At 39.8% G+C, this 23,980-nt stretch overlaps 3 protein-coding genes across 7 annotated transcripts in view; 1 reads left to right on the forward strand and 2 right to left on the reverse strand.

The window, feature by feature from the left end:
* The window catches only part of LOC122070519, a 16,112-nt gene extending 5,533 nt beyond the window's left edge, over positions 1-10,579 (forward strand). For all 3 annotated transcript variants that reach the window (XM_042634685.1, XM_042634686.1, XM_042634687.1), the window contains 3 exons: positions 80-1,891; positions 9,031-9,283; positions 9,395-10,579. In XM_042634685.1, coding sequence (XP_042490619.1) covers positions 80-1,891; positions 9,031-9,283; positions 9,395-9,972 — 2,643 coding nt within the window. In that variant the 3' untranslated portion in view covers positions 9,973-10,579. The remainder of the gene's footprint in view (positions 1-79; positions 1,892-9,030; positions 9,284-9,394) is intronic.
* An 88-nt stretch (positions 10,580-10,667) lies between these two features.
* On the reverse strand, positions 10,668-18,558 carry LOC122070520. 3 transcript variants are annotated; one of them, XM_042634690.1, is made up of 5 exons: positions 18,372-18,558; positions 17,090-18,200; positions 15,085-15,755; positions 13,397-13,453; positions 10,668-11,076 (listed from the first exon to the last, which is right to left on the reverse strand). In XM_042634690.1, exons 2-5 carry the CDS (start codon positions 18,039-18,041, stop codon positions 10,831-10,833), a joined length of 1,926 nt encoding a protein of 641 aa, XP_042490624.1. In that variant the 5' UTR covers positions 18,042-18,200; positions 18,372-18,558; the 3' UTR covers positions 10,668-10,830. The 3 variants fall into 3 exon arrangements, with proteins under 3 accessions (XP_042490624.1, XP_042490622.1, XP_042490623.1); XM_042634688.1 differs by having other exon boundaries at positions 15,085-15,995; XM_042634689.1 differs by having other exon boundaries at positions 15,085-15,995; positions 17,090-18,558.
* Positions 18,559-20,308: 1,750 nt separating this feature from the next.
* On the reverse strand, positions 20,309-23,212 carry LOC122070509 (probable esterase D14L). The gene is made up of 2 exons (XM_042634672.1): positions 22,741-23,212; positions 20,309-20,983 (listed from the first exon to the last, which is right to left on the reverse strand). The coding sequence occupies exons 1-2, from the start codon at positions 23,121-23,123 to the stop codon at positions 20,533-20,535; spliced, it is 834 nt and encodes a 277-aa protein (XP_042490606.1). The 5' UTR covers positions 23,124-23,212; the 3' UTR covers positions 20,309-20,532.
* Between the last annotated feature and the right edge of the window lie 768 nt (positions 23,213-23,980).

Here is a 23,980-nt window from a genome sequence, read left to right on the forward strand (position 1 = left end):
TGGGGGTGGGGGGTGGGTTGTTATTTCAAAAACTTTTGATAGTGTGTAATTAATTTTTTCGTTTTGGATACCTGAGCAGGGTTTACGCAGAAAATCTAGGCAGGGAATTATGCACATGGGAGTGTCCAAGGAATCAGTTTATATTAATACAAACTGTTCATCTTCAAATTTCAATGAGAGGCTCTGGAGACTTCCTCCCTTTGTTCTTTCCTTTGCTGCTGCACCTTCATTCTTTCTTAGCCTGCATCTGAAGCTGCTTATGGATAATAATGTTGCTTCCATGAGCTTCCAGAACCACAATTCAATGTCTTTACCAGAGGGCCCAGAAAACTGTGGTAGATTGATAGGTGATGACTGCTTTTCTGCTGTGGATTTGTCTAAACAAGTCCGACAAGTTACCCTTGAGAATGATGTGGGGGTTTCTTTGAGGGATGCTGCCAGTTCAACATGGTTGTCTTGTGATAATCCTAAGGTAGAGACTGATGCTCTCTCCATAAGAAATGATGGTGATTGGATAAAATCCTCTCAGAAATACCTTAATAGTGAGCTTAATATAACTGGAACTTCTGTAGGTCCACAAGGTTCAGGCAAGGAGATTGCTGGCATTATTCTACCGCAAATGTGTCCACCCCAACAGTCAGTTTCTGAGCATTCTGTAGAGAAGTCATGGGCTTCTGTTTCTGAAAATCATTCTTCTCCAGACAGGTCTGAAACTGGCTATTTTTCTGGTTTGAATGGTGTCAGTGTTCAGATTCCACCTCAGAGTCAAATTGGCAGTCAGGCATGTGATGAGGGAACACCGATTAGCCAACAGCCTACGTGCGATTTGCCTTGGAACATGAATGACTTTGGCATCCGCAGCCCAAACCCTACTGCACCCAGAAGTGTGTGGCATCGGAATAGACATCGCGTGGGTTCTTCATCATTTCGCCGCTCAAAAGTTTGGATGGATGAAGGGGCTGATTTTGTCTGTAAAGGCATTGGGAATGGTTCTAGAAAACCGAGAACTCAGGTCTCATATGTATCGCCTTTTGGGGGCTACGACAGCTCAAAGCCTAGAAGCCACTTTCGGAAAGGGCGTCCTCACAAAAGAATCAGGAATGATACTGAAAAGATGGTGACAGATGGTTCTGGAAGTCTTCAGAGACACATAGGGTTGTTATCTTGTGAATCAAATCTTCTGATTACTGCAGGGGACAGGGGTTGGAGAGAGTGTGGGGCACAGATTGTGCTAGAATTTGTTGATTGCAAGGACTGGAGACTCCTGGTAAAAGTTTCTGGTGTTACAAAGTATTCATTCAAGGCGCATCAGTTTCTGCAGCCTGGAACCACAAATCGTTACACACATGTCATGATGTGGAAAGGAGGAAAGGATTGGACATTGGAATTTCCTGACAGGAGCCAGTGGACCCTTTTCAGGGAGATGTATGAAGAGTGTTACAATCGGAACATCCGAGCTGCTACTGTTAAGAATATTCCAATCCCCGGGGTTCGCGTAATTGAGGAGGATGATGATCTTTCAGTGCAAACACCATTTGTTCACAGTTCACCAAAGTATTTTCAGCAGGTTGAGAATGACGTGGAAATGGCCTTGAATTCATCACGTGTTCTATATGACATGGACAGTGAAGATGAGGTCTGGATTTCAAGATTTCATGCTTCTTCCAATATTAATGGACAGAACTTGCTGTGTATTTCTGAGGAGATGTTTGAGAGGACAATGAACATTTTTGAGAAAGTTGCACATTCTCAGCAGCGTGATGATTTCTCTAGCGGTGAAATAGAGGAGCTTATGGTTGGAGTAGGTCCGAGTGGTGTAATTCAGGCAATTCATGAACATTGGCAGCAGAAAAGGCGAAGGAAAGGAATGCCCTTGATCCGGCAATTCCAGGTAACTTATGCTGACCTTTTTGGCATTCGCGATTCCTTTTCCTTTGGTGTTATGTTTGCTTATTCCTTTCTCAATTTGTACTTCCTTTGTCTTTTCATGTTCCAACTAAAAATTGTGTTCTATTCCAAATATCTGGTTCAATTGAGAAGACTCATAACAGTTTGCTTGACTTCAATATAAAATGCATAATAAAGACTTTATTTTTTTCTATGACATGTATAGTTGTAAATATTTGTAGTTCAGTCCATGTAGATTCTTATATAAGTGCTAATGTAGTCCTGATTTAGTTGAGAAACCAACACTAATAACAAATTCTGTGAGACAAAATTTGAGAATTATGAGTCAAATAAAATGTGATTGAAAGACCAGATCAGTACCAAAGCCTGGTCAAGTGCCTATTTATAAGAGCATAACTACTGTTGAAAACCTCAACTAGATCCAATGTTTGGGTCTGAAGTTATAGAGGATTCCTAGTGACACTAGGATTGGGTTAGATCTGTCAAACTAGGAATCAGAATGGAATAATGATCAGATTACAGAATTATGAAAACCCAGAAAAACTGGATATATGATATTGAGATTAGATGAAACAGATCTGTAAACAGCATCTGTCGATTTCAGATTTCAAATTTAAAACAAAAATGTCCTACTGGAAGTAGGATTATATGAGATAACCAACAGAATCGAGATTTGAAAACAGATTACGAAAGATACTGTCGGTTGAAGGGTTCTGAAATCAGAATCTAAACCAGCAATATAGATCACTTTCCAATCAGCGGTCATAGTGTGGATAGGACTGAGGTATTGCAGGAGCTGAAGCTGGACAGAATTGCAGGAAATAAGGACAAATCAGTACCTTAATGAGAACAAAATAAAGACCATCAGCTCCTGTGCTTCTCACCACAAGGTTTTGATTGGATTCACGACCAATCACTCCTTGATTCACCATGAGGAGCAAGGAACAGCTATGTCGAGGATGTCTGGCCATTTCTTCTCATAATGTTGAACGAGAAACCTCAACGAGTTTCCTAAGCATCTGTTTAACACCTTTATCTGTCCATCAGTTTGGGGGTGAAATACAGTTGAAAGCTATAATTTGGTGTTAGTCTTCATCCACAATCTTCCGAAAGCAGCTCATAAACTTGATGTCACAATCAGAGAGTAGTGTCCGGTAGCCTATGTAGTCACACTGCTTCTTTGAAGAATATTTTTAGCAATATGATAATCATCAATAGTCTTGTGAAAAGGCAGAAAATGAGCAATCCTTGACAAATGATCATCGACCACCATAATAGAATCCTTGCTTATGTCCAACCAGGGTGCATGAGGAGCGGGTAAAGTTGAGTATAAACTTGTATTTTGCTTAGTTCCTTTAGCAGGCTGGCATATACAACATCTTTTAATCACATGATTGATGTCCTTCGATATGTGCGGCTAGTAATAGGAATAAGTGACCTGGATATGAGTCTTGTCCTTCCCAAGGTGACCTCCCAATCCTCCCCCATGTGACTCCCGAACAATATGATAAGATGACGTAAGGATGAATCAGAGGGATACATAACTGAGTTCCCAAGAAAAAGTACCCATCATGAATGGAGTATTTTGGTTGCTGTCCGCCCTGCTATAACTCTTGATAAACCTGGGCAAAGACTTTATCAGCTGCATATTCTCCTCTGATATGCTCAATCTTAACTGCTGTGCTGAGAATGTGTCAAGGGTGAACACTTTGCGACTCAGTGCATACCAGTGTTCTCTTTGTTAGCCTTGTACTCCAATGCAGAATTGAATTCTTGCAGACAAGCCACCTACTTGGGATGTTGGTTGCTAGCCGACTTTTGAGAGTGAAAGTGCTTAAGTGCCTTGTGATCAGTATATAGTATGAACTCTTCACTGATAAGATAGTCCCTCCAGTGGTGTAACACTTGAACTAAGGCATAGAGCTCATTAAGTACTCCTAGACCGTGTGAAGCATTTGTAGCAATTTCAAACACTCACTCAAATTTTGGTAAATGTAAGACGAGTGTTTCTGTCAACTTCTTCTTAATAAGAATAAAGGCTTTGTCCCATTGCTGTCCATTTAAATTTGCCTTCACTGCTGCCTTTAAGTAGATTAAGTAGGGGAGTTGGTATTGAGTCAACCATTGTTGCTCCTCGAGCATGGCCGGCGCCCTGAAGCGTAATGGCTCTGCTATGTAGCATGCCAACTGAGGTGATGTTTTTCTTTAGCATTCAGTGATTGGTACCATGACTATGCTGAAATTGCGAGTAAATCTTATGTAGAAGAAACCAAGCGTTGGAAACTTCTGACCTTAGTAATGGTCTTTGGTGCTGGCTAGTCTAGAATGCTTTTGACTTTCTCAGGATCAACTTCATTCAACTCCTTTTGTAGAGACTATAAAAATCCAAGGAATATAACCTTGGGCAGCATAAATAAACACTTCTTGAGCTTGATGTATAGCGTTTCATTGTGTAGTAGTCTTAAGACGCCTTAAATGATCAATATGGTTGTCTGGTTGCTTGCGGTAAATCACATATTGTCAAAATAAACAACCAAAAAGCGATGAATAAAGGTATGGAGTACATGTGTCATGATGGGTGTTTAAGTGCCTTCGTGGAGTCACTCCAAAATGACAAATGTGTTTGATGAAATGTCTGAATGCGTGCTTGCACTCATTACTAGGTCAAGTGGTCCCCATATGGTGAGGTGACATGAGGTGACATCGGCCGCAATGTGGACATTTTGTTTGATGAGGTGGCACGGTGCCACATGGCTTGATGGAGTTGTGGTGGCAGCTAGCATGGCTGGGGCCACACATGGGTGGCAGCACGCGGCGTAGTACACGGTTGCACGCAATGAAGGTCTCCCCCATGCAGGCAGCAGGTCCCTTCGTGCTGCATGCAGGCCCCATGCGCACAGCACAGGAGTCCCACATGCACAATTGTGCCATAGGCCCAATGCCTGCCCCAAGTCGTGCGCCTAGTGGCTTGTTGGCAGAGGCTCTGGTGCACAACCGAGGCAATAGCCAGCAAATCTTTTAAATGGCTAAGGTCAAGATGGCTCCCCATGTGTTTACCTTTTTGCCTAAATGAGGCTTTGAAATCTCACATTAAGTGATGCTCTCGGGAAGATAAGAGTTCTACAGTTGAATTTAATGTCCTCTTTGATCTTCTAGATCTTCTGTGGCAGCACACGACGTAGTACACGGTTGCACACAACGAAGGCCTTCCCCTTGCAGGCAGCAGGTCCCTTCGTGCAGCACGCAGGCACCATGCGCATGGCATGGGAGTCCCACATGCACAGTTGTGCCATAGGCCCAAGGCCAGCCCCAAGTCGTGCATCTAGTGGCTTGTTGGCAGAGGCCCTGGTGCATAACCTAGGCAATAGCCAGCAAAGCTTTTAAATGGCTAAGTTCAAGATGGCTCCCCATGTGTTTACCTTTTTGCCTCAATGAGGCTTTGAAATCTCACATTAAGAGATGCTCTCAGAAAATAACAGTTCTACAGTTGAAGTTAATGCACTCTTGACCTTCTTGATCTTCTGTGGCCCTTAGATGGGAATGGTATCCCATACCTGATATCCCTCCTAGTTTTTTTCGTCTTTCTTCACAGCTGTGATCTTTCCTCCCCCATCTCTTCTACTTGTTCTTGCTATTTCTGCTTATCACTTTTTGTAATTTCAGATTGCCTTATTCTTCATATAGCTCTTTAGTTAGTGATCTGTATTGTCACAAATTTAGTATATCAATTTCTGGTATACTTCCCCTATGGAATTTTGGTGTCAACAAGAATTCTAGTTTGTAGCTCTATTTTCCTGTGCCATTACGAATTGTACGTGCATGTCAGACCACTTCTCTGTTTTAATTTGCAGAGTTATTCTACTGGTTCTGTATAATACCAGACCAGGTTTTTAGCTGCTTCTGATATCTTGGGTCAGAGACTCAAGAGTGCCACTTCTGGTCTATATTCTCTGTTTCTGCGATCCTATCTGTACTTATCTCCTACAGGATTTTTCTGGTTCAGAATTAGCCTACATTAAAAAGTCATCTTTAGTTTGGAAAAGCAACTTGTAGCCAGACATTACATTAAAAGAACTGTCAGGGGAACATTTTGATGCCCTTTATCCTCATTTAAGGGTGGATGTCAACTTAATTGCTTTAGATCCAAACTGACATTCATTTTTATACCTAAGAAGCTTCACATTCCATGCTGACAATTTGTAGCTATCCTTTTTGTCTGCTTCCTCTCTTCCTTATTTTTGTCAGAGATGCCAGAAAATAATTGAACTTCCATACTGGGAAATATCTTTTCCTAAGGCCTTGGTTATGACAAGTGATACTGATGCAACCTAGGTACCAAAACCCTAACTTTGGTTTTTATGGGCCCTCCAAAATAATGGAAAACTCAATTTCAATGAGTGACAGCAATTTTGTAAATATTCGGAACTATTTGGGACCTATTTGAGAGACAAACAGACCTTAAGATAGATAGAATAGTAATTAAGTAAAGAGAAAAGGATAAATTGGGATTTCACAAAGATATGGAATAGATGGGTAGGAAGGGCTTTAGTGTAATTAATCAAACTAGGCCCTTATGTTTAAATACTGAAAAGGGCTTCTTCTCCCTTTGATTGGATTCATCCAGCGATAACCCAAACCTACTTTGTTGGAGGGCTCCCTCCTATGAAGATTAATCGAGCTGAAATTTTGAGATTAAGTTCCTAACTCAATGCTCTTTTCAATCCAACCAACAAGAATCCAAGAGACCCATTAAAGAGTTAATAGAAAAACTCTGATGGTGGTGTAGGCGGTACAGTAGCAACCAGCCTTAGTTGCTGGTTTGCAATTTATAGCAGATGGGGATTTGGGTGACATGCACTTGGTGTTTGTGCCCCACAGAGGGGGGGGGGTGGTTGAGTTTATTCCCAAAACCCTAGGTTGGTTGATTGGGTTGGTATCCAGGGAGTTTGAACACAATAATTGGGGCTGGAAGTACTGCCCAGAAACAGAGTAATGGTAGTAGTTACAGAAAAATTGAAGAAAGAAATGAGGAAAGAAAGGAAACAAGGAAATGAACTGAGAAGGGAGGAGTTGTAACTCGCACCTGAATAAGAGGCTTGGGAAGGAAGAACAGCATATGCACAATCAACCGTGAGAAAATCTCAATTATTCAAAAGTGCCCAACAATGGGTTACATGGCTATTTGAAGACTTGTAAGGAAAACTAAACCTATCGAGACTCAATGACTCACTCTATCCTACAACTCTATCAACATAATTAATAAAAAGGTATTTACAAAATAATCCATCAAGGAAAATAACCTAAATATTCCTACTGTGACTGCATAAGATGCCTGATGGTTCTCCCGGATATTTAACAATTCATATTTTGAAGCATTTTCAGCCCTATGAAGGCTTTTATCTGTTCTGGAATTCCTTTCCAATAACAGCCCAATATTTTTTGGTTGTGGTTCATGGTTGTCAAGCGTTGCCTAGGCGTTCAGGTGGCTCGGCCTGGACTGGTGCCTTGGTTGCCCAGGCACCTAGGTGTTGCCTTACGCCTTGGCAGCTATGGGTGGTTCTTATTCTGAATAAATTGAAATAAGAGTTCAATCTCCACTTTTTTATTCTGCGGGTCTTCCGTATCCACTTTTTAAACACCCCACCCCACCCAACCCAAAAAGAAGGAAAAAAAAAAAAGGAAGAAGAGGAAAGAAATCTTGCCTATCCACCCCTACACTCAAAGTGACAAATAAGATATGCTAAAGAAGAAGAAAAGAGTTACAAGGCCCCTAGCCATGTCCAAAAGAGTAGCCTTACCCATGAGCATATGGCGTTCAAAGACTGTTCCATGAAAGGGGGTGGGGGGTGGTGGGAGAGAAGAATGAGATGAATCGCCTCTTCCTTGGATGGTGTGGAGTGGTAAAAATGCAAATGCTGGAAACAGAACATGAGAGAGACCTAACCATGTTAAGCATTTGCACAAGCACAACTCCTATCTAGGACTATAAACACATTGGATTTAGACCATCAAACCACTTGGGATGTCTTTTGGCTGCAATTCGTATTTCTTACTTACAATAGTATGTATGTTTTAAATTTAATAACGAAAGTACCTGATATATAATAACAAATTAATGCAGTAGATTATTATATATAATTTGTTCTCCCCATGATTCCCTTGTTCTTTCATTTCTCCAATTTTTACCTTATTCTGCTAAAATTTGGGTGATCTTGCTGAAGGATTTTGATGTTGGTAGGGGACATAGGGGGCAAAATCACCATGTAAGTTGAAAATCTGAATCTTGCTGCTTCAGTGCATTCGGTGAGGCCGTGAACAGCTATATGAACTATCTGTTTGTCTTAAAGATAAGATGATGTGAGCTTTTCTAAAAAAGAGCGTACCAGTGCACGAAGCTCCTGCCACTGCGGTGTCTGGGGATGGGTCTTAATGTACACAGCGTTAACCCCCAATTCGCAAAGAGGCTGTTTCCCAACTCGAACCCGTGACTGCTAGGTCGCAATGGAGCAACCTTACCGTTGCACCGAGGTCGTCCTTCTATGAAGGGAGCTTTCTAATATACATTTATTCCATGAAAATGAAATGCTCTTCTGGACCATGATATTGATTTGGAGGCCTAACGCTTCATGTTGATTTTGCTTGACAAGTGAAATAACTAATTTATTGGGGGAGGGTCCTCTGATCAAGTGGCATGGAGGAGTGCACCAATGATGTGCAATGGAACAGTTTCGTACATAGGACAGCAAGGTAATTTCATGTTAAGAGGAGAGAGAGAGAGAGAGAGGGTGCTAGTGTACCCTCCCTTGGTGGCTCAGAGAAGCTTTTCCCTAATTTATTATTAAAATATAGTGGGTTAAAAATCCTATTGTGGTTGTAATACTTCTAGGAGTAGGGGTCTGTTTCAGAAACTAGTCATTTACTCCTTGTTCCAGTTATGTTTACCTGCACTGAATAGTAGCTGTTCACCAAATTCTTCTCTCTTGATCTTGATATTCTTTATTTTGCATTCCTTCACCCCGCCCCCCACCCCCCCACCGTTCCCCTTTTCCCTTCTTTTTGTCCCACTAACTATTCCAAGTGATGTGTTATGTAAACCTTTTTGGCCCTTTGATTTTTCTGCAGCCTCCTTTGTGGGAAAGGTACCAGCAGCAAATGAAAGATTGGGAAATGGCAGTTTATAAAGGCAACAACTTTCCCAATGGATGCAAGGAGAAGGCTACAGTTGAGAAGCCACCAATGTTTGCCTTCTGTTTGAGACCACGAGGCTTGGAAGTGCCTAACAAGGGTCCCAAACATAGGTCACAGAGGAGGTTCACATCGAGTGGGTGGCACAGCAATTCTTTCTCAAGATATCAGGATGGTGTCCAGGTTTTTGGTAAATTCCTTGACCAATTCCTACCTCAACTACTAATTTATTTCTAGTGCATTCCATGTCATCTTTCATCAGTATATAACATTTTGCCTTTATTATGCTATGCTGTACCAGGAAGAAAATTAAATGGGTATGTGTTTGGGGAGGAGAGATCTGTAGTTACTGGTCACAACCATGAATCATCAGATGCTTCCACATGGCTTCAGACATCTACAATGGTATTATCGCCACGAGATGCAGTTAGCACAGGTTATCTGTCGATGAGCAGTGATGGTGCTGAGAGGAATCAGTATTCGAAATTCAACAGGAACAAGTCAAAGAAGATTGGAACTTTATTCCCCAACGATTCACAAGTGGCGGCCATCTCATACAACCAGAGATTGACAAGCAAGAGAAATGGAGCCAGCCAGTGGAATATGGGCTTACCTGGGTGGCCTAGCCAGAGACAGTACCAACCTGAAACTTCCCAGAGGCAGAGAGTTGAACAATTGGGTGGTTCAGATCTTGATGAGTTTAGGCTGAGGGATGCATCAGGTGCAGCTCAGCATGCATCCAACATGGCTAAACTAAAGTGGGAAAAAGCTCAGAGATTACATTACAGGGCAGATCTTGCAATTCACAAGGCTGTGGTTGCCCTTATGACTGCCGAGGCTAGAAAAGCAGCTGAGAAGGAATCCATGGAAGATGGGTAGAAGTCCTAAATGAATCTTCAATGACAAGGGTTTCAGAAAGCCACTTGAGGCATATCAGCTGTGTCAGCAGCTAGAGGCTTATTATCCATGGAGATTGGCATTGACCTTTCTTGGATGGCAGGCTGCTATCCCGCACGGGTTAAGACTGCAGTTGAATCAAGGAGAATTTTGGCATTGTGACTGCCAGAGGGAAGTCACCGTTAGGAGAGTTTTGGTGCTCCTGTCTGACTGGTTTACCTCTGGAGAGTTTGGAAGGGGTGGAGAAGTTTGGTTGCTGATCTTTTGTACAGGAAGATTTTTCCCTTTTTTCTTTTTTGTCTCCCTTCCATCTATCCCTCAATCCAGTGAAGTATTTGCCAGTGAAGGAGCAGCTGACCCAAATAATACTTGCTCTGCTGTTGAAATTACAAAAAAATGGTAAGCGTTTTGTCTATGGTGCTCCAGTTGTGCATCAATATTTTATATATACGGGAGTAGGGTTACCTGTCAGAAGCGTAGCAACTACTGTGTTCAAATTTAGAGAAAGTAGCTGTAAGAGCCTGTAAGTATTCATCTGTATAACATTTTCACAAAGATTCAGAATCATTATCATTCTTCTGCTTTTTCATCGTTTGATTTTTATCCTTGTAATTTTTTTTTTTTTGGGGGGTGGTGGGCCTCAGCTTCCAAGTCACTTATATTGGAACAGATACAAATCAATCAAGAAAACTTCCCAACTTTCCCTTTTTCTTTTCTTTTCCCGTATGATTCACAGAACCAGTTAAAAAATTGGCGAATCAGAACAGTTAAAAGGCTGTACACTGGTATTCACCAGCCTCACGGTTTACATACTAGGAGGAAAAACCTCAACTCTAGCTCCTATTTGATTCTCATGCACTTCTGTAGGACATCTGCAAGTTTCTTGTACATGTGGTGCTTCAAGTACATACTCTCCACCTTCCTCCTTCCTTTGATTGCCATTTGTTCCCTCACTGTTGGGTTTTCAAGCAACAATTGGATATTCTGAGCAAGGACTTTAGAACCTTGATGCCCGATAGGATGCAGAAGTCCTGTTATATTGTGATCTACAATCTCCTTTGTCCCCCCAGCATCTGTACCAAGAACCTGCACCCAAGACAAATTTTGTTATTAAATCCCACTTATATTTTTTGGGTCTAATTTTCAATTAGTAGATCTGATGGTCAGCTAGACAACTGATAATTAGGTTCACTACTGGTTCCATCCAATGATGCGTTCATGACTTCATACCAACTTAGTCATCAAAGGAAACCAGAATTTATCATGCAGTCCTCTTTGAGATGAGGTTTTTCTGTTCACTGAATTCTTTTCGTTAAGCTCTTGCTTCATCGGAAGGTCTTCTGGTGCATTTTCTTATGCTTCTGTTCCACATATCCTTACAATGGCTAGAATTGGTTGGCAGTCAATTGCAGATTTTGGCTTCTAGCCTTACTAAAACTGAAGAAGAAGAACAATTTCTATTGGAACTAATAGAATTTTTAATTGATCATGATCTCACTCTACATGCCCTAATCTGGTCATGTTCTGAAGTTAGCCAGAGAGTGGGAGTAGAGAACCAGACCCACTAAATGAAGGTATGTTACCCTCAATGAACCCTTCAATGACAAAGGGCTTTTCTATCATTAGCCACAGGGGACTACCTAATTTGAAACTGAAAGGTGATCCTAAGTGCGAGGGTGATATATCTTCGTTTGTGTATCAACGTATAAGTACATGTCAGAATACCAAAGGATGGTTGAGGGAGAATAAGATTCCTATCTAACATGCACTTCAGTGAAATCTAGAGCTTTCGGTGTAGGTGCCTGCAAAGCAGCGAAGTCTGCGATTGCTAAGGCCTCTATGTTGGTTTCAGGGCCAGACTACACACCAATTTATTGAGGGGAAGGGGGGCGCCTTAGAAAATAAAATGGCTAACTTGATGCAATATGTCATAATGTTTAACCAGGTAAAAGACATAGGTCCCTTAGAAATAAGGAAGTTTCCGAAAAACATGAAATTATGTAATATCTTTTTGGAGATATTCCTTGATGTAGTAGTATCTCCTTTAAGTGGCTTTATGTGCTTATATGGGTTCCATAAATTTCCCTAGAAATAGTTCCAGCCAATGGTGAAATAAAAAGAGTGTTAATTGAGATGGTATGTTGCGGAAGGTTATGATTGGCACTTGTGATGAGAAGTAGACTGCCGCAGGTCAGAGACTCTTAAGGAAGAGAAGACAGGAAGGAAATAGATCAAAGAGGTGAGGCATGACTTTGATGAGTGATGGTGATGCTCTCTCTCAAGACAGAATTGTCCAAAGTCCTACAGAGACCAGAGTATCTCTTCATTGGATCCTCTGACATTCATTTAAATAGGGGTGCAAATTCAAAATTTTTCAACCTTTTGATCTGAAGTTGGTTGCCACCATGTTCATGAATAATTTTGTCTAGCAACATTAAAAAAATAACCAATCACCCAATCATAAATACTAGAATGGAAAAAGAAAATTGTATGGTTCCCAATTTATGGTTGCAAGGCAGAATATCGAGCATTAGACCAAGGAAAATGAGATGATTACTTGAAAGCTTTTCAGCAATATTAACTTTCAAGGCAGCAAGTGGCCATGTCATGTAATACCTGAAATTGGAGCTACTGCATGTGAGCTTAAGCTGGTGGTCAAACAAGAGCGAGTGATGAGAAGATAATGAAGAGATAGGGCAGTGACTCCACAATGTAAATAATAATCACTAACTTAGGGTGATTGAAATGTGAATTGGCTTAGTGAATTTGTCGTAGAAGGGCAATCAGGGAAAACATTCAGGTGTAATGGTGAAAATAAGAATGGCAATCGATTCTTTATGGGGCAAGGGTCATTTTGCATCTATGAGTAGAAGAGTTGACACCTTCAAGCTATGGATAGCAGGTCAATAGAATCAGAATACTGATTTAACAATATTCAAAGATCATGCATGCACATTACATACATAGAGTACTCATGTGAGAAGGCAACATCCGGATGAAATGACTTGACAGAAATTTTCATAGGTTTAGAACTCAGTATTTAAAACTGGACCAAAGGGCAAATCCGAAAATTTCCAGGTTAAGGTTCAGGCTGGTTCAAACCATTTTTGATTGAATGAACCATAATTCCACAGTTTTGAAGAAAGGAGAAAATATTAAATGAACATCAAATTTCAAAAAAAAAAAAACAAAAAAGAAACCAATGAACCAATCGACTGGTTCATTAAAAAACTGCATGGTTTTTGTCTGGGTTTTAAAGAGGGCCATCCTATGTGGTGACCAGACCGGAAAAGGAGACGGTTCCTGTTTTCCAGTTCAGCTGGCTGTCGGTCCGGTTTGTAAACTATGGTTTACAATGAGCTGACTAATTCAATAGAAGAAAAAGAGAAGTTCATAATAGCAATACCGGAAGGCCGAATGCCATTGCTTCAATCGTCACTCTTCCAAATGTTTCTCCAAGCCCCTGTACACCAGTTTCCAAGTAATTAAATATTTTGATAATTTAACTAATTGGAAGAACTGAAGACATTAGAAATCATGGAAAGACAATTATGGGGCAAGGAACATAAACAAATACCTGAAGATTTATATTTGGTTGAATGAATTATATTTATTTTCTTCAAAATTTAATATTTCCACTCTGATTACCAAATTTTATTTTCAGTTTTCGTACATAAACAAGAAAAATCTACAGATATTACAAGATGGTATCATCTGTAATGTGCCGGTAGCATTATGGATCTGCATGGGTCAGAGCTTTCCCATTATGGAAAAATGATTCCATGACTATTATCAATCAATTTAAAATCCAAACAGAACCTTTGCCTACCATATGTGATATTCTGTAACCTCACAATTATGAGTTGCATACACATTCACATATAGGGTCAATGATCGAATGGTGCTGATCTTTGTAGTGCAAACAAAGAAGGGTGATTTTCTGTTTGCTTATTGTCTAGAAATTTTATTTAGATTTATCACAGTTTTAGCTCCTCTTCTATGCAAGTTTCCTACCTCAAAAAGGACTAAAGCTCTGTTCCAGATAGAAAACCATTATAGTGTCCAATGAGCTGATAGGTTTGTATTTAACATGCACCTTTTCAGTGGTGGTCTTAACTTATGCATACACTTTTTGTTTTTTGTTTGCAACTTCCTTTTTCATATAACCGTGAATTGTATTGCTAAAAATAACAAGAGTTTGAGGCCTAGTATTCAGCAACAACAAAGGCTGAATTGTACATATCCAAACTCTTACCGGAAAAAAAAATAAAAAAAATAAAAAATCCAACCAACATTAGCCTATCAGATAAGGTCCCAAGTACAAGGGATCCCTGGAACCCCCTCTAAAGCCAAATTTTCTGCTAAAGAATTGTCAGACCTTAAAAAAGTGAACAAAATCGACAACAGCACTGATAATTATACTCGAGGGGCATTTCATAGACATAGATCAATGTTGAGCTTTTCAACTTGTATCCCACTATTTTTTTTTTTTGGTTTTGGGGGGTGGGGGGGAACAGAGTTAAATATGCTACCATGTATATCTTCAAACTAGTGATAGGTCTAGTGAAGGGATGCTTCAATTATTCTATCAAGGTACTCTACTGTTGCAATATGCAAATACCAAGCTTTTGGGAACCTCTGGCAGTGTTTGTATTATTGTGCAGGTAAGATTTTCAGTAATGTATATGGGGAAGTGTATCCTGTTGGGGATTTCAGTTCCAGTCCGTGCAAGAGGGCCAATTGGAGCGCATGAGGAAGCATCCACAAGAGTCATTTTCCCTTTCATGGGGGGTGGGCACTCACACCCCCCATGTGTTTGGGCATAGGACATTTATATATATATATATATATATATCCACCTTTATCTGAAGTTGGATTGCATCACCCATTGTTTAACCAATCCTAGTAAATATCTATCTCAGGTTGGATAGTCATCATCAGTTATTTAACTACACCCTGCAATCAGAGACATAAACCAGTGCTGATTTCAAAAACAACAATGCTTTCATGTAAATGTAATAATAGAGAATTGTCCAACTCGGAATATGTATCAACACACCAAGAAGTGAGTACACAATGAGGATACATGATTACCTGGGAGTTTATGATGTAAACATCTGCGGCAGCATAGAGTGAGGCAACACGTGTAGTTGCTGGAGTCCATAGCACTGACTTTGACAGGTTTGAGTGTTGAGACAAGAATTTGAGCATACTTTTGACATAAGGCACTTTATTACTCTTGGATCCAACAGAACCAATTAAAACTTTAAGCTTCTGTTTCTTAGTTCCCTCTTTGTCAGACAAAATTTTCCTCATTTTGCCATCATTGTCAGAGGATAGAGTATTCGTGTAATTGGTGGGCATGTGGAGAATCCGTAACCTCAAGCCTTTCTGCTCAGCTTCATTTAAAGTAAGAGTAGATTTGTCAGAGCTGTATAATCCATTTGAGGATTCGCTAATCTGGTGCTTATTTTGAAACATAGCTCTTGAAGGTTTCTCTATAGGCAAGGAAGAATGGCCTTGGCCTATTTTGATCAAATCATTGCTTCCTGACTCTACCAGAGAAAGGTCTAGCCCTACCACTGATCTGGCTGACTCAAGGAGCAATAGTTGGCCCTTTCCAGTGTTGATGCTACTGAGAGACATCACAAGCATATCATTATCTGTTAATCCCATCCCCTTTCTAACTGTATCTCTTAGCAGCTGCCTTTTCTCCATCATCTTCTCAACACTAAATGATGGTGTATTTAGGGAGCAAGGAATGCCTGCCACAAAGGCCAGTTCATCATTTACAGAAAGTGGAACCAAAGCAGGCTGAGACTTCAGCTTAATGCCTTCATCTTCACACCATGCTACCCATTGTTTAGACTGTGATTCAGAAAGAAACATCAGCATTTTTACTTGATTAAGCATTAGCTTTGATCGATCAAAGTACTCCCACCGATTCTCCATGATCCACCAAACAATTTGATTTGATCCAGCAGGAAATTGCGTGAGATATTGCTCTAAAACAAAATGTTGGTTTCAATTCAGGTTAATCACAAGGGAGTAGACCAAAGAACTATGATTCATTCAACTTCAAGACTCCGACTGATTGGATGCATAATTTTACTTACAAAATATCCTAAGAAGAGAATACCAATAGATGAACAGAAAATAAAAAACTTTATACTGAACAAATCCAGACTTCTGCTTCCAATTAGAAGCATAAATTATTAAAGGAAATAAAAATGTCATGCATGGTTTCAATTGCAAAGGGCTAAAGAGATCCATGACCTTCGCATGCAACTGTGTACTGATAGTGTTTGAATCAATATAAACAGGGTGGGATTCACATTTCAAGAAGAACATAAACTATTGTTCAATGCTTACTGTAAAGAAACATAGAAAAATAGACAGCAATTCATCCATGATAGATAAAAAACCATCAAGATCGGAAATTGGAATAAGACTATCGGTACTTAACAAATGAGAGCCATAAAAAATATTAGGATTCATACATGTGACTAAACAAAGCCTAAAAGTTGTACTGCGGGGATATCATGAATTCATGATATCATATGGAGCTTTGGAAATCCACACGATCACAGTTCAAAAGCAGGCAACTCTTCCAAGATGAACTACAAGATGAAGATGATATATGCTAAACTAACAAATTCAATTGGCAGCAAATCAAGAATGTGCTGCATCGAAAAAATATAGTTTAGCGTACAGGATGACAATCTGGTTATTTGTTCCTCCTACAGATTAAATAAAGCATGAGATCTATAACTTATTATGCAAATCGCAGGTTATTATAATATGAGGAGACAGTGAGTAAGTGTTTCAGTGTTTCAAGAATAATTTCCTTGCACAAATTCCTTTTAATATCTGAAATTGATTGATACCCAGTCATTTCAGCTTACCCCTTCAATAACTTGATAGATAAATATTCAGGACAAGAAAATAATATTCAATCAAGGGTTCATCAATTTAGTTATACTGCAGATACACATAGCAACACAAAGTACTTTTGGGATCAGGAATCAGGATTACAGAAAACACCTTGCAAGTTTTAATTAAAGTCAAAGTTAGAAACTTCTGGGAAGGGATTTCTCACCGATCCACGATGCACAGACAGCAGATCCTGCAATGATAAGATCTGCCTTCATGGCAGTTTTGTAGCTCAGCTCTGCCTTGTCCTCAAGTACTTTGATCTTTCGCTTTGCAAGCTCTGCCATCAATCCACCCTTCTTACTAAGAACCACAGAAGACACTGTGGCTCCACAGCTCATTAGCTCTGTTGCCAACTCCATCATTGAAAGTGGTGCCCCTGTCATTGAAAGCTCATGGAATATCAACACAAATTTTCTAGACCAGACGCGATGCACGAACTCTCCCTTCCGATCACAGGTACTTCTTCGCTTTTCAGGGTTCCATCCCAATATTCTATCCTCTGTCGACCCAAAGGGACCAACAAACAAACCGTATGAAGTATTTTTCTTAGGAATTTCCACTTCCCACTCTTCAAAGCTGCTGGTTCGACCTTCTACAACACCCTTTTGTCTTCCACGTCTCTTACCACGCAATCTTCGCCCCCCAGTTGATCCCTTACTCTTCCTTCTACGGGATGGAAGGTGATTCCCATTTTTGGCCAAAGATAAATCCAATCTTTTAAGCTGAGATACATTTTTCACTTCCCCTTTATTCCCAGTAGAAGCATTTTCTGATTGATGATCCTGTTCCATGTTGTAAATGCCAATTGATTTACTTCCATAACCTATCATCTTTTCCTCATCATCACCATGAGCCCATCTGGACTGAACATGAAACCCTAGATAGGCCCAGAGAGCTATTAAGAATAACCATAACAGCAAAGGATTACTTGCGATCCACCGTAAATACACTCCACAACTTCGAACTTCTCTTCGAGGAGTTCGACTAAAATGTAATTTTCTAAACGAAGGAGAACCCCTAGGAGTTGATTTCCCTGATTTCAAGCTCCCGTTTTGACGTAGAGATGTCTGCCTAACGAAATTTCCTTGGAAATCTCTATCGTCACTTTCCTCCATCTACTCTTTCCACTTAGTTATACAAGAAAATTAAGGCTGACCATGAATCTAACTAAATACCTTATCCAAATCAACAGACTTTGAATTAGTAACCAAAAATTGTTGCAGAATCGAATCAAGCAATCCGTGTGACTATTTACAGTTTCGCAATCCGTGGACCTATATGAAACAAGAAATCAAGCAGAGTCTTGAATACAGAAACAGATCAAATTCTTCAACGAACAATGAAATCATCAGGAAAATCAAGGATCCACTGTAAGAACTTGAACTACTCCACAGTTTCAATTCAAGAATGCTAAATTTAGGAAAAAGTCAACCAGAGCTACTCACTGTACATTTCTTCACGATCAATTGTAGAATAGAGGAGAAGATAACAGAAATTTCCCTCCTTGATTGAAGAACACTGGAGAGATTATGAAAATACAGAAAAAAAATCATCAATCGTTTCTTGTCTCTTGTCTCGGATAGAGATTGATTGATTGTGAGAGAGAGAGAGAGAGAGAGAGAGAGAGAGGGAGAGAGTCTTGTCCGAGAGCCAGACTCGTGGAAGTTTCAAATTTAAGAAAAGGTCTCGCATGTACAACGAACAACTCCTATGGTTGCTGTTCTTTGAGCATTCGATTGGAATACCCCAACTTTCAAATTAATGAAATTCTTATGGTACTGATCAGACGGCCAGAAGAGCCCAACTTAATGGTCATCTGTTGTATTGTATCATTATTTCCCAACTGATTGCGGCTGCAACATGAATCTCTTTTAGTACCAAAAAGACCCCCCGGGGGTGGGGGGGCAAGGGACAACCTGAACCGGACATGCCTCCCTCGAGGAGTAGGAGTATTCGAATTGGATTGTAAATCGTCGGAATTGGTCTAAATTAGGATTGAAAAGGCCGGTTCATGGTTGGACCATTTAGACCGTTGATTGGAAAGCACAATATTTATTTATTATTATTATTATTTTTTTGGGATAGGTTGGAGAGTTGAACTCATGAACTCTTACTTGTGACCATTGGTTATAAAATTTAGAATCAAATAGTTCTTATCAACAAACTTGTATTGATTTGGAAGGCTAATATCAATTTTTAGAACCATGATCGAGGACCCAATCCCTAAAAGATCTAGAGTTTGAATCATTTTAGATGAGAACAAGGTTCACAATCTAAGCTCTTGGATTGGGATTGGTCTCAGCCGATATGAATATTATATCAGTGGATCCGTATTAGAATGGACATGAATCAGGGTTGATCTCAACTAATACCAATTCGTTCTGGGCAATTCAACCGTTTTAATCCAGACAAATCGACCGAACCGGTCCCAAGATAACGAACCATGCTGAGAATGGTCAATAGAGTAAGATAATAGTATCTAATGCTTTACGAACTTATCTGTCATAGTCAACCTAACAGGCCCAACTACCTGCAAGCCCAGTCCATTAAGCTTTGGGGTGGGTTAAAATTAACCCAAACTTAATCTAACCCATCAAAAATCTGACCAGCTAGGAAGATGGCCATAGTTCTGGACAAAGTTTTGTAATCATTATTACTTTATATGACGGTGTAACTAATTCTAAAAACTATAAAAAAAATTTGTGATTAATTTTCGCTTTATTTTTGCAATAAATTCTTTTGATTTAAGAAAATAAAATAAAATTTTCATCTGAAATATATATTAGACCTAGTTTTTCTTCACTTACGGTGGAGAGAGAATCTTCTCACCATGGAGATCTGACTCTTTGATCATAGGAAATATATTTTCAACCCAGTACATGCATGTAGTTAGCGATGATGACACATGAATCCAATTGAAAGGCCACATACATTGTTAATGGCAAAGAAATACTTCTTTATGCTATATCTGCAAGTGAAGAAAAACTTGATTTCCTTTTCCGTTCGCCTTTTCAAAAGCAGGGTTTTGGTGCATGGTATCGACATATATTGGTATAACCGGCATATTGCGTTAGATTGGATGGTTTGGCCCCAAGATTTTGATACGGTTTTCTTACTCATTTGTGCTCATACCATGGATCTAATATCGGATTCGAAAGTTATTTCACTTCCCTATAGTTTCAACCAAACCACCATATTTTTCTTCCTCATCTTCCCCCTAACAAATATATTACAATAAGTTTAGATTGATATTAATTCCAATATGGATTGAGCCAGATTGGATCGTTTTGTCCTTTTTTCTAAGCTTTGATTTTATTTTTACCTTCGACCTGATCAGTCCCCCGGGTGACCCCAGAAACCACATAGACTAGGTCATACCGAGTTGAATGAGAACCACTCAACTTGTTTCTAGGCTTTGATAATCACCAACAAGAATCACAACAAGAATTCACAGTCCTAGCTAGATTTTAAAACCAGATGGGAGTGAAATCAGCTACAACAGTGATGGAAAGAAACCATGAAACCTAAGGAAATCCCTGCCACAACCCTACACAACCAGTTATATTGTCCCTCTCTCTCTATACTGTGTCTTCATTTGTATTGTCATTACAGGTTTTTATCTTCATAATCACAACCCAAGACCCTGTCAAGAACATCAAGGAACAACTCATGGGATGTAAGCTGAGGAAAATGCCCATCAACTTCCATGATCTCCACAGTCGTCTTCCCTTTAATCTTCTTCTGCATATACTCTGCAACAGATACAGGAACGACAACATCGTTTCTGGTCTGAATTATGGTGCATGGGACATTAACTTTCTCAAGAACATCTCTCTGGTCACAGTAGAAGATGATTTTGGCCACTGAGAGTGCCACTTCAGGCCTCATTCTTCCCAACAATCTACCAAACTTGTCCACAGAAACAAGGTCCCTTGCATCCACCACAAGCCCAGCGAAGCCTGGCGCCCATGCCTCATAATTGGATTCCATGTTTAAGAGCAGTTGCTCCACCTCTGATTTCTCGAATCCTCCTTCATAGCCTTCTGTGTTCAAGTACCTGCAAATTAATCACAAAAGCACTACTTAGTTCATACTTTGATAGAAGCAGAGTGACCGGTCCAGGTTGGACCATTTAAACTTATTAGACTGGAAATAAAACCAACCCTTTGGTCCAAATTTTCTACTGCTTCTGCTTAACCAGTAATAAGCATGTCGATTTGGCCCGGTCTAGGTTTTGACGTGGGTTGAAGTTATTTATTATGAGAGGATGCCTAAGTACCTAAAAGTTTTCACAACAGCTTGGAATCTGAACAATCTTCCTTCCCACGTGAATCCAGATTAGGTTCACGTACTAGAACAATTTCATATGTCCCTGGTCTGTGGATTCAGAATCTATTAAATGAAGAGAGAGAAAGTGGATTCCAAATCCAAGGACCAGGGACGCATGAGATTGTTTTCAAACGTGAACCTAATCCGATCTCCTTCCACGCAGGAGCCATTGAAATCTTTTTCAATTTCATCCTTGGAGGTCCACTATTCCCATGCCATGGTCCTGCCAAACTTTGGTTTTGATACCACTTGGTTGGCGCTTGGGCAGAACTGATCCTCAAAAGCTAACAAACGTAAAATAGGGTGGAAAACATATAGGATCAAGAAAAGTTCCAACCTAGAATCCAATGCTTGAGGCTGGGTAGTGTTTGGTTACTTGGAATTTGGCCAAACCTAGAAGAAAAGAAGGAAAAAAAGGGTATAAATGGGATTTGACTCCTCTCCTGAGGAGTGATCGTTTAGGTCATGCTCATAACTCGCTATTTGGACGATCGTCACGTGTTCAGACGTTGATCTAATGGTTTTTGGCATCTTCGTTCTCTGTGCCTTTGTTGGTGCCTTTTTCAAAACGTTGGATCATTGTTTGGATACGTGATGATTGATCAAGTAGCTATGGGCCAACCTGAGCGATCAACTTTAAAGAGAAAAGTTGGATCCGTATAAATATACCATTAGTCAAAGTCAAAGTCAAACTGGACAGACCACTAGGAGTTAGGCATACGGGTCCTCCGATCTGATCAATAGGGCAGCTACAGAACCTTTTAAAAATGCGTGTTTTGCTTTTGAGATAGAAGATTGCTCGTATCCTGTGAGTGACTACTGATTGGTGACAAAACAGTTTCAGATTCGTACCCGACGATATGATGTGAGAAGACCACAAAAGCTTTAACCTTGGGCCCCCCGAATTGGTCCAAGATGACCTTATTGGTCTGATTCTACACTCTCTCTACACTAGCACCTAGGGTTTTAGGAGATGTAATTTAAATAGCCATCGATATCATATCAGTTGGTTAGGAATCCAAAAGTTCATTTTTGTAAATAGCCAACCATCATAGGCTAGGAATGGTGTCAATCCATTGGTCCGGGCTGGATTCGGTCCCCCAACTTTAAGATCCTGATTTTGGAAACAAACTTTAAACATGTCGGGCTGAGTGTGTTAAGCTGAGTAAAAGGGAACAGGCACTGCTGGTATTAGGTTGAATTCCTTGATCGGACTCAATCTGATATACCGGTAAGGGTCTAGAATAACAATCAAACTACTGTACTACCTCATCAAAGCATGCTAATGCAGCAAGAAAAGCCTTACTCAGGGTAATCATAGATATCAAACATGCAATGGTGCTCTACAATCAACTTGGCCATCGGGAGAGAGTGGTCGTAGATCAACTCAACCGTTGCTTTTTTGGTCTACTATCACAATCCATTTAATATACCAAGAAAGTTTTTGAAAACCCAATATTTTTGGGGAAGAAGAAGATGGATTACCTGGGAGAAGCTACAAGGAGTATAAGCTTCTTGAAGAGATCTGGTCTTTTAATGGAGGCAATGCATCCAATCATACCAGACATGGAGTGACCGATAAGGACAGAAGAAGTGAAGTTGATCTCATCCATGAGAGCAATAAGGTCATTAGCGAAGGCATCGAAGGAAGAATATTTTTCAGAATCGAAGAAGCTCAGATCCTTCGCAGAACCTGAGAAACTCCAATCAAAGACAAGAACACGATAACGTTTAGCCAAGTCTGGAAGGATTTTCTCCCAAACCGATTGATCTCCTCCATACCCATGAGCTAAAACCACAGACTCTTTCCCTGAACCAATTATTTTTGCATTCATGGAGGTTGAGAGGCTTATCTTCTTCTCCACCATGATCACTCTCTTCACCAGCACCAGCACTAGCAGCAGAAGAAGAAGGAGGGTTTGGTTTCTGGGTATCTTCTATTTTTTGTTCATTTGCTTTCCTATTTATAGGAAAAGAAGAGAGACCATTAAAGCTTTGCTTAAGATAATCTCATTCTTGGTGAGAATGGTACAAGAAGTGCCCTTTCTTGGAAACATATTTACAATGAGTGGGATATTTTTTGGGCCTCAACTACTCATTACCCTTTTCCTATTCATTTTCTTGGCAATTTGACTAACACCTACTTGGTGCCCCTTTTGAGTTCCGAAATTAATGGAGAACTTTTAACTTTTAAGGGGGCCAGGGCACATGATCCTCATGGATATACTATATACTGAGATCTAAGGTTTTATCTGGCTGCGTATATGTGGACGGTTGATTTTGACCTTTAAAAACCATTGAATAGGTAGTAGATTAAATATATATATATATATATATATATAGTAGATTACCCTCTATTTTGTCATCTATTATGTTCAAGGATTAAAAACCTGGAATCAAGATCGATATCAGTCTTGGTCGATGAAAAACCTAGAATTACGATCTTGATCGATTTTAGTCAATTTTGTTTTAGAATTCCAGATCAAATCGGTACGGAATCAAACAAAATCGATCAAAATATGCCCTAACACTTGATTTGGGGAATGGGTTGGCCAAGCCAAATCATTGTTAACTTCGATTACTTAAAGTTTGGGATAATTTATTATTAATTAAATTCTACCCTAGATCTTAGTTTTTATAGATTGGTTGGAAGGTTGATTTAAACTTTTCAATTAATTGATAAGGTAAATTTTTTTTTCATTAGTTCATTGAGAAGATTACCCTT

The sequence above is a fragment of the Macadamia integrifolia genome, unplaced genomic scaffold (genome assembly GCF_013358625.1).
Source record: "Macadamia integrifolia cultivar HAES 741 unplaced genomic scaffold, SCU_Mint_v3 scaffold94, whole genome shotgun sequence".
Taxonomy (NCBI): domain Eukaryota; kingdom Viridiplantae; phylum Streptophyta; class Magnoliopsida; order Proteales; family Proteaceae; genus Macadamia; species Macadamia integrifolia.

Excerpts from the sequence above, each read along its gene's own strand:
- LOC122070520 (XM_042634688.1), bottom strand. The coding sequence starts at position 18,041 with ATGGAGGAAAGTGACGATAGAGATTTCCAAGGAAATTTCGTTAGGCAG. Across the intron at positions 15,996-17,089 it reads TGTCTGTGCATCGTGGATCG|AGCAATATCTCACGCAATTT; the intron begins GTGAGAAATCCC and ends ATTTTGTTTTAG. Across the intron at positions 13,454-15,084 it reads TTTACATCATAAACTCCCAG|GGGCTTGGAGAAACATTTGG; the intron begins GTAATCATGTAT and ends ACTGGTGTACAG.
- LOC122070509 (XM_042634672.1), bottom strand. The coding sequence starts at position 23,123 with ATGGTGGAGAAGAAGATAAGCCTCTCAACCTCCATGAATGCAAAAATA. Across the intron at positions 20,984-22,740 it reads CTCCTTGTAGCTTCTCCCAG|GTACTTGAACACAGAAGGCT; the intron begins GTAATCCATCTT and ends ATTAATTTGCAG.